This window comes from Bufo bufo, chromosome 3 (assembly GCF_905171765.1).
Source record: "Bufo bufo chromosome 3, aBufBuf1.1, whole genome shotgun sequence".
Taxonomy (NCBI): domain Eukaryota; kingdom Metazoa; phylum Chordata; class Amphibia; order Anura; family Bufonidae; genus Bufo; species Bufo bufo.
Genome location: NC_053391.1, coordinates 23,917,205 through 23,933,000, shown reverse-complemented (window position 1 = coordinate 23,933,000; position 15,796 = coordinate 23,917,205). Strand labels below are relative to the sequence as shown.

At 41.4% G+C, this 15,796-nt stretch overlaps 2 protein-coding genes across 2 annotated transcripts; both read right to left on the bottom strand.

The window, feature by feature from the left end:
* Positions 1-6,966: 6,966 nt before the first annotated feature.
* LOC120994411 (gastrula zinc finger protein XlCGF17.1-like) lies at positions 6,967-9,410 on the bottom strand (the record flags this gene model as incomplete). The annotated part of the gene is made up of 2 exons (XM_040422945.1): positions 6,967-7,264; positions 8,481-9,410. Coding segments are annotated over 2 exons (990 nt in total), but the record flags the coding sequence as incomplete, so codon positions are not given.
* LOC120994410 (gastrula zinc finger protein XlCGF71.1-like) lies at positions 9,362-10,560 on the bottom strand. Its single transcript, XM_040422944.1, has 2 exons — positions 9,832-10,560; positions 9,362-9,454 (listed from the first exon to the last, which is right to left on the bottom strand). Exons 1-2 carry the CDS (start codon positions 10,446-10,448, stop codon positions 9,433-9,435), a joined length of 639 nt encoding a protein of 212 aa, XP_040278878.1. The 5' UTR covers positions 10,449-10,560; the 3' UTR covers positions 9,362-9,432.
* Between the last annotated feature and the right edge of the window lie 5,236 nt (positions 10,561-15,796).

Sequence of the window (15,796 nt, the reverse complement as noted above, 5' to 3'; positions counted from 1 at the left end):
GCGCTACATGTGGAGGAAGCCCTGTCTCACTGCGCTGTGGGACAGGCGGAAGTGCGCCGGAAAGCTCCTCCTCCTGCACGGCACAGTGTGCAGGAGAGGAGCAGCGCTCTGAAGGATGGCCGGGGTCCGGACAACTGGCGGCCGCGGTCCGTATTTGGACCGCGGTCCGCCAGTTGAGTACCCCTGATCTAGAGTGTGCCTCCCAATGTGAGATTTCCTCTAGCCTATATATCTGATCTACTTTGTTAGTCCAATGGTCAATACTTGGGGTGTCAGTAGACAGCCAGTGTGTTGGTAGGAGAAGTCTAGCAGCTGCCAGTAAAAGTGAGAAAAGGGATGATTTGTGTGATCCCAAAGAGCTCATCCCCAGGGATATCAGGGCTACTTCAGGTGAACATGGGAGAGAAACCTGACATATCTGGTTACATAGTTTGAATATCTTGAGCCACCAAGGTTTGATTAGATCGCATGACCACCAAATGTGCATGAAGCTGCCTTTTGATGTATGACATCTCCAGCAGACATCAGATGCTGTTGGGCTATACAAACATATCTTGTCAGGGGTCTTATACCAGCGCATAAGAATTTTATAACTATTTTCTTGTAGGCGAATACATCTGGATAGTTTATGAGGTGAGATTAAAAGTTTGGTGATCTCCTGGGGCGACAGACTACGTTCTAAGTCTCTTTCCCATAGGCCAACAATTGCAGGTTTAGAAAGGGAGGAAGAAAGTTTCAGGTTTTTATATATTCTAGATATAGTTTTGGAAAGATATATCTTGGACCCCAACATTGCTTCAAACCAATTAGATTCCCTTGTTTGGGAGACACTTTTTGCCCACGACAGAACCTCAGTCTTGAGGAAGTGCTGTAGAATAGGGTTATGTATCTGTGTCTCTAATAATGCAGATATTTCAGTATCAGAAAGAATACAGCCTTCTTTGTCTAGTAACTTTGAGGTGGCTATCTCAGAATGTCTCAGGGTTGCTGGGCAACTCTCTCTTAGTTCCTTAGGAGCCAAATTAATGATGTCTTTTAAAAGCAAAAGGGGAGAAGGAAATTTTGGACCATCCGGGCCTGCTGAAAACCATTTCTAGACCTTTAGAGTGTTGCGAGTGAGGGGGTTAGGTATCAAGTTAGGTGGAGGGAGTGGCTTATTTGCGAGCATAAGAGCTCGGATTGGGGATGGGAGTAGAGCATTTTCTAATTTAGGCCAAAATTTGTGAGTAGGTTCTCTTTCCAAGTCTATGGCCCTGGATAATTGGATTGCCCTCATGTAGGCTTCAGGGTCAGGAAGACCTATACCACCTTTAGCCCTAGGCTTGGTTAGCGTATCAAAGGAAATACGGGGGCTTTTACCCTGCCAAATAAACCTGCGAATAGTTTTATTTAGAGAGACAAAATATGTTTTGGGTATTTCAATAGGCAGAACTTGCATCAGGTAGGTGAGTTTCGGCATTATTAGGGACATAAGAATGTTCTTCCTACCAAACCATGAGAGGTATTTGGAATCCAGAGAGTCTATCTGAGCTTGTATAGAGGTTAAAAGAGGGCTATAGTTTAGTCTGAATAAATCAGTTAAATGGGGGGATAGTTTAACTCCTAAGTAAGTTAACTGTTGGGATCTCCAATCGAATGGGGAGTTTGTTTGAAGAGATAAAATACTAGCAGGAGAAAGTCCTATATGGAGCACTTGGGTCTTGGAGGGATTAATCTTAAAGTTTGAAAGAGAACCAAAACAGTTCAGGAGCTTTAACCCCTTGTGAGCTGTCAGTGTGGCTGAGGTCAGTGATATCAGCAGCACTCACTGGTCTCACCATCTATAAAATGTGTGCCCTCTCCTTCCTGCACTCTGTATATGGTGATATGTGACCCCCACCACTGCGTATAGAGATCCGTGACCCCCTGTACACTGTATACAGTGACCCGTGCTAACGGTAGCCCAACAGTGCCGCCGGAAGTCCGCTCCGGCCCCAATTACTTTAATGGGGTCAGGTTGGAGATATGGCCGCAGCATGGCTGAGAGGCGGCCGGACAAAAAACGCAGCGTGCTGGGCATCAGTGAATGTGGCCGGAGCGGACCTCCGGCAGCACTGGTGGGCTAGCATTAACACGGACCCGGCCGGGGAACAGCCTGCCAGACCCTGCTAACGCTGGTGTGAAAGTAGCCTTAGTCGTGTGATAATAGACAGGAGGCTCCTCTCTATGTGAGCAGATCGATTTGTACAAATGTATTCATCAGAGATCTTGTGCAACAAAGATCTGTCCCCCCGCTCAACAGCCCCCTCCCCCGGCAGTCCGTGCACCGAAACAGAAATCTATGACGGCTCAGAGCTGCTGGAGATTTCTGGCTTCATTTGAGTCAGAAAACTGGTGAAAATGAACTTAAATTTGTTGGGGCGACTGGTCATACCCCCTCCCGGCCACTGTCACGCCCTTTTAAAAAATTTTTTTTAAAGGCACATTCAAAAAGTCGCAAACACATAATTTGCAACTTTTTAACGCCACTTCTCAGAAACAAGGGAAATGATAAATCTCTCCCTCTATTCATGGCTTAAATCCAATGGTGCAACTAGAAATGACTGAGCCCCACAGCAAGTTTATGAACAGGGCCCCCTCCCCCGGCAGTCCATAGTTTATGAGCAGGGCCCCCTCCCTCCCCCCAGTAACAGATGTGTGATACATTAGCATCATATTCCTGTGTGCTGCTGGGACGGGGCGGATTGCTATGTCTGTACAGCAGTTATTCACTGATGACCGAGTTATTGATATTATCTGAGGGGCTCTTGTCTCTATGGAAACACAGGTGGGCGGGGATGTCATGTGACGGCTCCTCTGAACATGCTTGCTGCAATGCATGCTGGGATTTTTACTTTCAGGTTGCAGCTGCTCCTCCCACACAGCCGGTCTGAGGAGCTCCTCCAGGGAAGTGCGTCATGGTGAACAGGTTAGAAAAATGATATATAGCCAGTACATTTAGCTTTAGATATTAACCACCTCCCGACCGCCTAACGCAGGGATGCCTCCTGCGGGCGGCCGGGTTATTCCTCCTGGACTCATCGACGCGTCATCTCGTGAGACGCGAAATTTCCTGTGAGCGCGCGCACACAGGAGCGCGCGTTCACAGGATCGGAAGGTAAACGAGTTCATCTACAGCCTGCCAGCGGCGATCATTCGCTGGCAGGCTGTAGATGCGATTTTTTTAACCCCTGAAAGGTATATCTGACGCTGTTTTGTTAACAGCGTCTGATATACCTGCTACCTGGTCCTCTGGTGGTCTTTTGCTTGGACCGAACACAAGAGGACACAGGCAGCTCTGTGAGTAGCACCAAGCACCACACTACACTACACTACAATACACTACACTACACCCCCCTGTCACTTATTAACCATGGGCTGATCACCCCATATAGACTCCCTGATCACCCCCCTGTCATTGATCACCCCCCTGTAAGGCTCCATTCAGACGTCCGTATGTGTTTTATGGATCCGCAAAACACGGACACCGTCAATGTGCTTTCCGCATTTTGCGGATCCGCACATTGCCAGAACTATATAGAAAATGCCTTTTCTTGTCCGCAATTGCGAACAAGAATAGGACATGTTCTATAGGCTCTACAAAAAACGCAGTGTTCGCCTGATCAGGCCCGATCTTGTGCGCACACTTGCGTTCAGTCCGCCCCACCGCAGTGACAGAATTTTTTTTTCCTGATCACTGCAAAAACACCGTAAAATTGCTGCGGCGCTATAAAAAGATCACTTTTGAGGGGCATGGCGATTTTAAAGATTTATTTTTTTTGGCACAAGTTAGCGGAAATTGTTTTTTTTTTGTTGTTTTGTTTTTTCTTACAAAGTCTCATATTCCACTAACTTGTGACAAAAAATTAAATCTCACATGAACTCACCATACCCCTCATGGAATCCAAATGCGTAAAAATTTTTAGACATTTATATTCCAGACTTCTTCTCACGCTTTATGGCCCCTAAAATGCTAGGGCAGTATAAAAAACCCACATGTGACCCCATTGTTGAAAGAAGACACCCCAAGGTATTTCGTGAGGGGCATGGCGAGTTCATGTAATATTTTATTTTTTGTCACAAGTTAGTGGAATATGAGACTTTGTAAGAGAAAAAAAAACAAAAAAACATTTTCCACTAACTTGTGCCAAAAAAAAAATATTCTAGGAACTCGCCATGCCCCTCACAGAATACCTTTGGGTGTCTTCTTTCCAAAATGGGGTCACTTGTGGGGTTTTTATACTGCTCTAGTATTTTAGGGGCCCTAAAGCGTGAGAAGTAGTTTGGAATCCAAATGCGTAAAAAATGCCCTGTGAAATTCTAAAGATACTCATTGGAATTTGGGCCCCTTTGTGCACCTAGGCTGCAAAAAAGTGTCACACATGTGGTATGGCCGTACTCAGGAGAAGTAGGGCAATGTGTTTTGGGGTGTATTTTTACATATTCCCATACTGTGTGTGAGAAATATCTCTGTAAAATGACAACTTTGTATAAAATAAAAAAAAGGGAAAAGTTGTCTTTTACAGAGATATTTATCTCACACATCATGGGTATATGTAAAAATACACCCCAAAACACATTGCCCTACTTCTCCTGAGTACGGCCATACCACATGTGTGACACTTTTTTGCAGCCTAGGTGCACAAAGGGGCCCAAATTCCAATGAGTATCTTTAGAATTTCACAGGGCATTTTTTACGCATTTGGATTCCAAACTACTTCTCACACTTTAGGGCCCCTAAAATGCAAGGGCAGTATAAATACCCCACAAGTGACCCCATTTTAGAAAGAAGACACCCCAAGGTATTCCGTGAGGGGCATGGCGAGTTCATGTAAAATTTTATTTTTTGTCACAAGTTAGTGGAATATGAGACTTTGTAAGAAAAAAAAAAATCATTTCCCGCTCACTTGTGAGAAAAAATAAAAAAACTTCCATGAACTCACTATGCCCATCAGCGAATACCTTAGGGTGTCTACTTTCCAAAATGGGGTCATTTGTTGGGTGTTTCTACTGTCTGGGCATTGTAGAACCTCAGGAGACATGACAGGTGCTCAGAAAGTCAAAGTGCGTAAATTCACATTTTTGCACCATAGTTTGTAAACGCTATAAATTTTACCCAAACCAATAAATATACACTTATTGCATTTTTTTTTATCAAAGACATGTAGAACAATACATTTAGAGAAAAATTTATATAGAAATGTAGTTTTATTTGAAAAATTTTACAACAGAAAGTGAAAAATTTCGGTCAATTTTTATTATCAAAAAAGTAAAAATGTCATCAGCAATGAAATACCACCAAATGAAAGCTCTATTAGTGAGAAGAAAAGGAGGTAAAATTCATTTGGGTGGTAAGTTGTATGACCGAGCAATAAACCGTGAAAGTAGTGTAGTGCAGAATTGTAAAAAGTGGTCTGGTCATTAAGGGGGTTTAAGCTAGGGGAGCTGAGGTGGTTAATACTTCATGGTTTTGGCTATTGTCTGGGGCACTTTGGATTTTTGATACTTAGGGTGGCCAACCCCTTTAAAGTTAATGGGGCAGAATTACAATGCTGCGCTCAACCCTTGGACAGGAGAGGAGATGTTTTGGAGTAAAGGAGTTCTTCTTCTAATCCTGGAAACACCTTTATGTTATAGATGAGAAATCATGGTGAAGCAGCAGGTCCTAAAACTAAGCTCCACACCTTGCACATTTTCTACACTCTGAACATTACAATGGATCCCTCCTAGACTCTAAGCACGTATGGATTCTCCCTCATATGATATTCGGATGTCTCACTAGACTTAAAGATGTTGTCCGGGATCTCCTATATTGATGACCTATCCTCAGGATAGTCTTATAGGAAATCCGACAGCACTCGATCCGTGGTCTGCGCTGCACGGGAAGTGGCAATCCCCACGAACAGTGTATAAGTAATCCCAGCAGGAGTTTCTCTGTTCAGCACGGTGTATTCTTTATTGCAGAATATCAATCAAAGTTTTTCAGGATGAGTTTCGGCCCGTCCAGCCTTCCTGTTCCATCAGCTGAGGACGGCTGGACGGGTCGAAACGCATCCTGAAAAACTTTGATTTATATTCTGCAATAAAGAATACACCGTGCTGAACAAGAAACGCCTGCTGGGATTACTTATACATTATCCTCAGGATAGGTCATCAATATCAGATTGGCGGGGGTCCGACACCCAGCACCCTCGCTGATCAGCTGTTTGAGGAGACGGCTCGCGCAGTGTGCATGTCCCGTCTCCCTTCTTTCTTCCTGTTCACCGCTACTGTCCCATAGACATACAGCAGAGAGCAGGAAGAGAGAAGGGAGAAGGCACGTGTGCAATGCGCGATCCGTCTCCTCATGCAGATGATCAGTGCGGGTTCCGGGTGTCAGACCCCCACCGAGCTGATATTGATGACCTATTCTGAGGATAGGTCATCAATATTAACCCTTTGAGGTTGAGGCCTATTTTTAATTTTTGCATTTTGGATTTTTCTCCCCACATTCCAATAACCATAAAAAATGTATTTTTCCATTCACATAGTTATAGGAGGGCTTATTGTTTAAAGGACATGGTGCATTTTTTTCTGTCATCATTTAATTTACCATGCCTTGTATTGGAAACCAGGAAACATTATTTGTGTGAAAAAATAGAAAAAAATAAATAAATAATAAGAATTCTGTGAAGGTGTTTGGGGTTTTGATATCACATCGTTCATTGTGCTCTAAAAATGACCTAACATCCTTATTCTGTGGCTCCATACAAATGCGGCAATACCAAATTGTATAGGTTTTATTTGTTTTACTACTTTAAAAAAGATAAAAACATTTGAAAATAAAACTCAATTTTCCTTGCATTGCCATATAACTTTTTATATTTCAGTCTACAAAGCAGTAGGCGGGCTTGTTTTTTGTGTAGCTAACTAGATTTTTTATTGGTACCATGTTTGTGGTATATACTGCGTTCATCGTACAATATATATATTTTTTAAGTTCAAGCATTTTAACACACAGCAATAATAAAATATGTAAATTTTTTATTGTTAATATATTTTTATATATAAAATTGGGAAAAAGTGGTAATTTAAACTTATATTGATTTTTTTAATTATTATTTCTTTTTATTTCACTTTTTTTATTTTTATTAAAATATGGCCCTCAGGGGCATAGTACATGTGATCTCTTGATCCCGTCTCCTATTCACCCTAATAGATCTCTATTAGGGCTCATGCACACGACCATATGTATTTTTAGGTGCGAAAAAATTGTGCACAAAAATCACGGATGACGTCCGTGTGCATTACATATTTTGTGGAACGGACCGTCTGACCCCTACTAAAATAGTCCTATCCTTGTTGGTAATGCGGACAATATTAGGACATGTTCTATTCTTTTGCGGAACGGACATACAGAAACGGAATACACACAGAGTAACTTCCATTTAATTTTTACGGACCCATTGAACTGAATGGTTCTGCATACAGTCCGCAAAAAAAAACGGAAAAGACACGGAAAGAAAATACATTTGTGTGCATGAGCCCTTAGGGCGAATAGGATTTTTACTCTCTCCATTCTATGCTGTGCCTCGTACATAGCTCAGTATGGAGAACGCCATGGCAACCGATCGGAAGGCAGAGGGTACTGGCACACAGTGCAGTTCTGACATGCAGTTTTCAATTTAGCCAGTTTGGCAGCCTCGTTAACCCCTGATGTTCTCCATAGTGGGAATGATTTAAGTAATTTCAGCTAGCTACAATAAAAAACGGCATTCTGAATGCATGTCAGAACTGCGCTGTGTGCCAGCACCCAGAGGGAGCAGCATCCCTCTGCCTTCATTCACAGGTGCGTTGAACGCAGCACCTGAGGGGTTAAATGACGGGCGCAACGCAATCTCTGCTCCCTGTCAGGTCAGATACATCCCCTCAGGCATTATGACGTACAGGTGAAACTTGAAAAATTAGAATATCGTGCAAAGTTCATTTATTTCAGTAATGCAACTTAAAAGGATGAAACTAACATATGAGATAGACTCATTACATGCAAAGCGAGATATTTCAAGCCTTTATTTGGTATAATTTGGATGATTATGGCTTACAGCTTATGAAACCCTAAAGTTTCAATTTTTTAAGCTGCATTAATGCAATTCCTTTAAATTTGCATTACTGAAATGAATGGACTATTGCACAATATTCTAATATTTTGAGTTTCACCTGTACAGTAACATCATAATACATGAAGGGGTTAAAAGCCCGGACAACCCCTTTAATTTACAGCCAAAGTATTTCCCACATTCTGTATATTAAAAAGGCTTCTCTTCTGTGTGAATTCTCAGGTGTCTCACGAAACTTGATTTCTCACTAAAACACTTTCCACATTCAGTGCATGAAAATGGCTCTTCTCCTGTGTGATTTCTCAGATGTGAAATAAGATTTGATTTTTCATTAAAATATTTCCCACATTCATGACATGAAAATGGCTTCTCTCCGGTGTGAATTCTCTGATGTTGCACAAGACTTGATTTGTAATTAAAACACTTCTCACATTCGGGACAAGAAAATGGCTTCTCTCCGGTGTGAATTCTCTGATGTTGCACAAGACTTGATTTGTAATTAAAACACTTCTCACATTCGGGACAAGAAAATGGCTTCTCTCCAGTGTGATTTCTCTGATGTTGCACAAGACTTGATTTATTATTAAAACACTTCTCACATTCGGGACAAGAAAATGGCTTCTCTCCGGTGTGAATTCTCTGATGTTGCACAAGCCTTGATTTATTATTAAAACACTTCTCACATTCGGGACAAGAAAATGGCTTCTCTCCTGTGTGAATTCTTTGATGTTCCACAAAATTTGATTTATAACTAAAACATTTCTCACATTCAGGACACGAATATGGCTTCTCTCCTGTGTGAGTTTTCAGATGTTTATCAAGCTGTGCTTTCAAATTAAAACACTTTTCACATTCTGAACATGAAAATGGCTTCTCTACTGTGTGATTTCTCAGATGTGAATTAAGATTTGATTTATCATTAAAATATTTCCCACATTCAGGGCATGAAAATGGCTTAACCCCGGTGTGAATTCTCTGATGTCTCTCAAGAATTGTTTTGTTTCTAAAACATTTCCCACATTCCGAACATGAAAATGGCTTCTCTCCCGTGTGAGTTTTTTGATGTTCAACAAGATCTGATTTCCGACTAAAACATTTCCCACATTCTAAACATGAAAATGGCTTCTCCCCTGTGTGAATTCTCTGATGTCTCACAAGATGTGCTTTCAGACGAAAACACTTCCCACATTCTGAACATGAATATGGCTTCTCTCCTGTGTGAATTTTCTGATGTACCTCAAGAATTGATTTGTTACTAAAACATTTCCCACATTCCGAACATGAAAATGGCTTCTCTCCTGTGTGAGTTTTTTGATGTTTAACAAGATGTGGCTTCTTTCCTGTGTGAGTTTTTTGATGTTTAACAAGATGTGATTTCCAACTAAAACATTTCGCACATTCTAAACATGAAAATAGCTTCTCCTCTGTGTGAATTCCCTGATGTCTCACAAGATATGCTTTCAGACGAAAACACTTCCCACATTCTGAACATGAATATGGCTTCTCTCCTGTGTGAATTCTCTGATGTTTCAGAAGACTTGATTTATCACTATAACATTTCCCACATTCTGAACATGAAAATGGCTTCTCTCCTATGTGAGTTTTCTGATGTTCAACAAGATGTGATTTCTGACAAAAACACTTTCCACATTCTGAACATGAATATGGCTTCTCTCCTGTGTGAGTTTTTTGATGTTCAACAAGATGTGATTTCCACCTAAAACATTTTGCACATTCTAAACATAAAAATAGCTTCTCCCCTGTGTGAATTCTCTGATGTCTCACAAGATGTGCTTTCCGATGAAAACACTTCCCACATTCTGAACATGAATATGGCTTCTCTCCTGTGTGAATTCTCTGATGTTTCCGAAGACTTGATTTATGACTATAACATTTCCCACATTCTGAACATGAAAATGGCTTCTCTCCTATGTGAGTTTTCTGATGTTCAACAAAATGTGATTTCTGACAAAAACACTTTCCACATTCTAAACATAAAAATAGCTTCTCCCCTGTGTGAATTCTCTGATGTCTCACAAGATGTGCTTTCAGATGAAAACACTTCCCACATTCTGAACATGAATATGGCTTCTCTCCTGTGTGAATTCTCTGATGTTTCAGAAGACTTGATTTATGACTATAACATTTTCCACATTCTGAACATGAATATGGCTTCTCTCCCGTGTCATTTGTCTGATTTTCAGCAACACTTGATAGCACATTAAAAGTTTTCTCTCTTTCAGAACATGACCGTTCATCTTTCTGAATTTCATTGTGCACAGAAAGATTAGCATTATTTTCAAAATCATTCCCATATTCAGAATTTGCAGACATCTCACCCAGAATATGCCCGGTTCTATTATTGCTAAGTTGGGACTGATTACTTTCTATTTCATAAGAAGGAGATGGAATTAGATGACCTTGGGAGACTTTTTTCCAGTCTTTACCTGAAGAAAGAAAAATTTTATAAGATAAAAGGCTCTTTTTTTTTCCTAATTACACACAAACAGTTAAAATATAAAATGTAATTAACATGCAGATAAAAAATTTACCAACGTTATACTAACTGCATACTTAACCCCTTCAGGACCCTGCCATTTTTCACCTTACTGACCATGCCATTTGTTTTGCAAATCTGACCTGTGTCACTTTATGTGGTGAGAACTTAAAACGCTTTTACTTATCCAAGCCATTCTGTTTTCTCGTCACATATTGTACTTCATGATAGTGGTAAATTTGAGTCAAAATATTTCATTTATATTTATAAAAAAAATACCAAATTTACCAAAAATGTAGAAAAATTCTCAATTTTCAAAATTTCAATTTCTCTGCTTTTAAAACAGATAGTGATATCTCCTAAAATAGTTATTACTTTACATTTCCCAAACGTCTACTTCATGTTTGGGTCATTTTGTAAATTACATTTTCTTTTTTTTTGGATGTTAGAAGGCTTAGAAGTTTAGAAGCAAATCTCAAAAGTTTTAAGAAAATTTCCAAAACCCAATTTTTAAGGACCAGTTCAGGTCTGAAGTCACTTTATGGGGCTTACATTATAGAAACCACCCATAAATGGCCCCATTTTAGAAACTACAGCTCTCAAGGTATTCAAAACTGATTTTACAAACTTTGTTAACTCTTTAGATGTTCCACAAGAATGAAAGGAAAATGGAGATGAAATTAAATTTTTTGTCATATTTTCCATTTTAATAAAAAAATTTCCAATAACAAAGCAAAGGTTAAAGAGTTTCTGTCATGGGAAAAATCGTTATGTAGCTGACTGACATTAGCGATGTGCTAATGTCAGCAGTACATAACAGTATGTTTGTTAAGTCCCTGCCTGCCGCCATTCTCTTAAAAAACAGACTTTTATAATATGCTAATGAAGTCTCTAGGTGCTATGAGGGCGTTGCTGCAGCACCTAGCAGGGCTCCAGATGGCGACTTACTTAGAATTGTAAAATGGCTACAAGACTTTGTAGTCTTGTCGCCATTTGCGCCTAGACCCTCTGCTGCTCTGCCGCTTTCACACACGAGTTAAACTGACATGGCACGTGCGGTAACAGAAAAAAAAAAACTTGCAATTTGCCATTTTTTAATCACCTTGTCCTGCCAAAAATTAGGATTGGACTGTTCTATTATGGTCCAGACGTTCCATAAAATGTGGAATGCACACGGCTTTTTTGGAGTTTTATTTTTTCCATGTGGTATCGCAATACTTTTTATGGTATTGAAATAGAGTCAAAATTTTGGTATCGTGACATCCCTAGGTAAGACGTTTTTTTTTTTTTATTATACCGTAATTATATGTATTTTAAATTTGGCAACTAAAAATTTAAATTTGGCTCCTAAATTTTTCCTAAATTTGGCTCCTTGATATTTTTTTTTAGTCTGGAGCCCTGCCTAGAGGCTCGGTCTACTCTCATTTTGCACGCCCACTTGATTGACGTCCTTCTTCTCCGCATCGTCCTCATAATCCTGCGCCGTTCCGTTTAGTATTCGGCGCAGGCGCAGTTAGTGAAGGACGCTCGGCTGCTGCCAGATTCCTCACTGTGCCTTCGCCGATTACGTGACAGGCCTCCCCGGCAGGCCTGCCTGGCAGCAGCAGAGCGTCCTTCACTCACTGCGCCTGCGCCGAATACTAAACAGAACGGTGCAGGCGCGGGATTATGAGGACGATGCGGAGAAGAAGGATGTCAATCAAGTGGACGTGGGCGTGCAAAAGGCGAGTAGAGCGAGCCTGTAGGTGCTGCAGCACTGCCCTCATAGCACCTAGAGAGAACAGCGGCAGGCAGGGACTTAAACATACTGTTATGTACTGCTGACATTAGCTAGGGATGTCCCGATACCGATACAGGACATTTGCACGAGTACTTGTACTCGTGCAAATGTCCCCGATACCACTGCCGATACCTGTGCGCCACTTCCAAATGTGTCTGTGTCCGTCCGCGGCCTGCCCCTGCATCTCGCACAGCAAAAACAGCTTCTTCTTGCTTCCAGTCTCCGCCCCTCGCCCTGATTACCAGCTGCCTCCGCTGTCCCCGGCTCCTTGCATGTTTAAGACTCCGCCCACAGCCATCCGATGTGACCAGTTCTGCATGTGAGGTTGTCTGGAAAGAGACTTTTCCCGCGGCTGCTCTGAATAACACTTTCCGCAGCAGCCGCCACCGTCCCCGGCTCCGCCCCCCACAGACATCTGATCTCCGAATAGGAGCACAGGAGCAAGCCAGCCACGGGAAAAGCCTCTCCAGAGTCCAGACACCCTCCTCACACAGAGTTTGCCTGCCAGGAGTTTCCAAAGGTAGAGGAACCGACCCTAGTAAATAGTAATAAAGCTTAGGAGAAATTCAGTAAAAAGAGAATATAAAATAAGGTGGAGGGGGGAGGAAATGGGCATATAACCATGTTTCCCAACCAGTGTGCCTCCAGCAGTTGCAAAACTACACCTCCCAGCATGCAAAGGCTGTCCAGGCATTCTGGGAGATGTAGTTTTGCAACTGCTGGAGGCACATTGGTTGTGAAACATGGTTATATGCCCATTTATTAATTTATTAACCCTTGTACAAAGGAAAAGTTAACATTGCTATCAGCAACTGCGCCGCTGTTTCTTTGTACAAGGTTTGATAAATCTCCCCTATGACTAAATTAAATTGAAATTTGCTGTAACATTACTACTACCAAAAAGGTGAAGAAACGTATTTATTGCATCCTTTCAGTGCACAGAGCCGCCAGCAAAATGTCAGCCGTGTGGAAGCATTTCAAAATCTGTGAAGACAACCCACGCATGGCAGAATGCAATCTTTGTTCTACAAAGATATCGAGAGGAGGTGCAAAAGTTAGCTCATATAATACTAGCAATCTTATAAAACACCTAAAAATAAAACATAAAAATGAGCATGGAGAATTTGCTGCTGTTTCTACCAGCAGTGCTCGGCAGCCAACACTGGAGGAAACCCTAGCAAGGCGAGAATTTTTTTTCAAGAGATAACCCAAGAGCTATACAAATAACAGAGGCGCTTACTCAGTTTATTATTCTTCATGATCAACCACTGTCAATAGTGGATAACATGGGTTTTCGAAGATTTGTTAATGTTTTAGAGCCAAAGTGCGAGATTCCCAGTCGCCACTATGTCACTGATGTAATCTTACCACAAATACATGACACCGTTAAAAAGCATGTCACCAGCGTGTTGCAGGTGAAGAAGAATGCCATCAGCTTCACTACTGACATATGGAGCTGCAGTGTGAGTCCAGTGTCCTTAATTAGCTTAAGAGCGCAGTGGATAGATGAGGATTTTTCTCTAAAACAAGTTATGCTCCATGCAAAGGCATTTCAAGGCTCTCACACTGGTCAAGCAATAGCAAACATCCTTCAGGAAATGCTTGAGACTTGGGCAATTCCTAAAAGTTCTGTTCATGTTATGGTCCGTGACAGTGCCAAAAATATGATAAGATACGTATAGAGGCAAGTTGTTTACTGTATAAACAGAAAAGAGGGCGCACCATAGGGTAAAAACGTTTGAAAATTCGGATTAAATTCCAATTTTTGGAAAGGCTCACCTTGCAGGGTTGCGCAATTATAGGCATGACGCTATTGTAGACATGTAGGAGATAATTTTAATCCCCAATATGAAAGTTGGTATGCAGCCACGGATGTAGATGTCCTCGGATAAGCGTGCCTAGGCCCACACAGAGGATTGAAATGACATGTAGAAAAAAGAGCATCCCTCATCGCAAGGAACCAACCAGAGGCGGATGATGAATCTTCAAGAATGTTTATTGCAGTCACACAACGCGTTTCGGGGAAAGGGTCCCCTTCATCAGGTGAAGAATATTGCATCGTTCTTCACCTGATGAAGGGGACCCTTTCTCCGAAACGCGTCGTGTGACTGCAATAAACATTCTTGAAGATTCATCATCCGCCTCTGGTTGGTTCCTTGCGCCGAGGGATGCTCTTTTTTCTACATGTCAAAAATATGATAAAAGGCATGGATGAAGCTGGACTTTGCAGTATTTCCTGTGTGGCACATACACGGCAGCTGGCTGTCTCAGAGGGCCTGTTAGCACAGCGCAGCGTTGCTGATGCTCTGGGAATTGGGCGCAAAATAGTCGGCCACTTCAAACATTCAAACGTGGCATACTCTCGCTTACAAGATATTCAAAAGCAGCTTGGTCAACCAATTAAAAGGCTTCCACAAGACGTGCAGACTCGTTGGAACAGCACGTTTTACATGCTGCAGTCATTGAATGAGCAGAAACGGGCACTAGGAGTATATATGTCTGAGCATGAGCTTCCGGCGACTTTCACTGCAAACCACTGGAATCTAATGGAGAAAGTGTTACACGTCTTGGCTCCCTTTGAAGAGCTGACACGTCAAGTGAGTTCTGCGGATGCTTTTGCGTCTGATGTAATTCCTGCTGTGACTGTGCTGCAGAGACTGCTATCAAAAGAGAATGACGACCATGGTATTAAAACAATGAAGAGCACTTTGCTTGCTGCTTTGCAGAAACGCTTTTCTGATACAGAGCGCAATCCACTATACTACATTTCAACAATAATTGATCCAAGGTAATGCAGTAACTTTTAAATAAAGCTTTAATTTGCTCATAAATGTTGGGAGGGAATGATGTGTTTCATGTATATATTTTTATACGTTCTGACCGAAGGCAGAAACAGACTTCTAGCTGACCATGCAGAAATGCTTCTGTTCCTTAAAAAAAAACTTCCACTTATATTACATAAATAGTTGATACACTGCCTCTTGTACTTAAACAATGTTATAGTTCTGTTTTTGGGCCTTTTGGTTGTTCAGTGGTCACAAAATACACGTGTGTGTATTTTATTGTTAAAATTGGTATCGGTAATTGGTATCGGTGAATACTTAAATAAAAGTATCGGTACTCGTACTCAGTCTTAAAGAAATGGTATCGGGACATCCCTAACATTAGCACATAACGATTTTTCCCATGACAGAAATCCTTAAACAGCCAAACAAAACTCAATATTTAGAAGTTTAGAACGCCATATGGTTTTTAGAGGGCAGATTTCACTGGGATAATTTTAAGTTGCCATGTCACATTTGAAGACCCCCTGATGCACCCCTAGAGTAGAAACCACAAAAAAAGACCCCATTTTGGAAACTACGGGATTAGGTAGCAGTTTTGTTGGAACTATTTTAGGGTACA

Excerpts from the sequence above, each read along its gene's own strand:
- LOC120994410 (XM_040422944.1), bottom strand. The coding sequence starts at position 10,448 with ATGTCTGCAAATTCTGAATATGGGAATGATTTTGAAAATAATGCTAAT. Across the intron at positions 9,455-9,831 it reads GAATGTGCAAAATGTTTTAG|GAAAGAAGCCACATCTTGTT; the intron begins GTGGAAATCACA and ends AAACTCACACAG.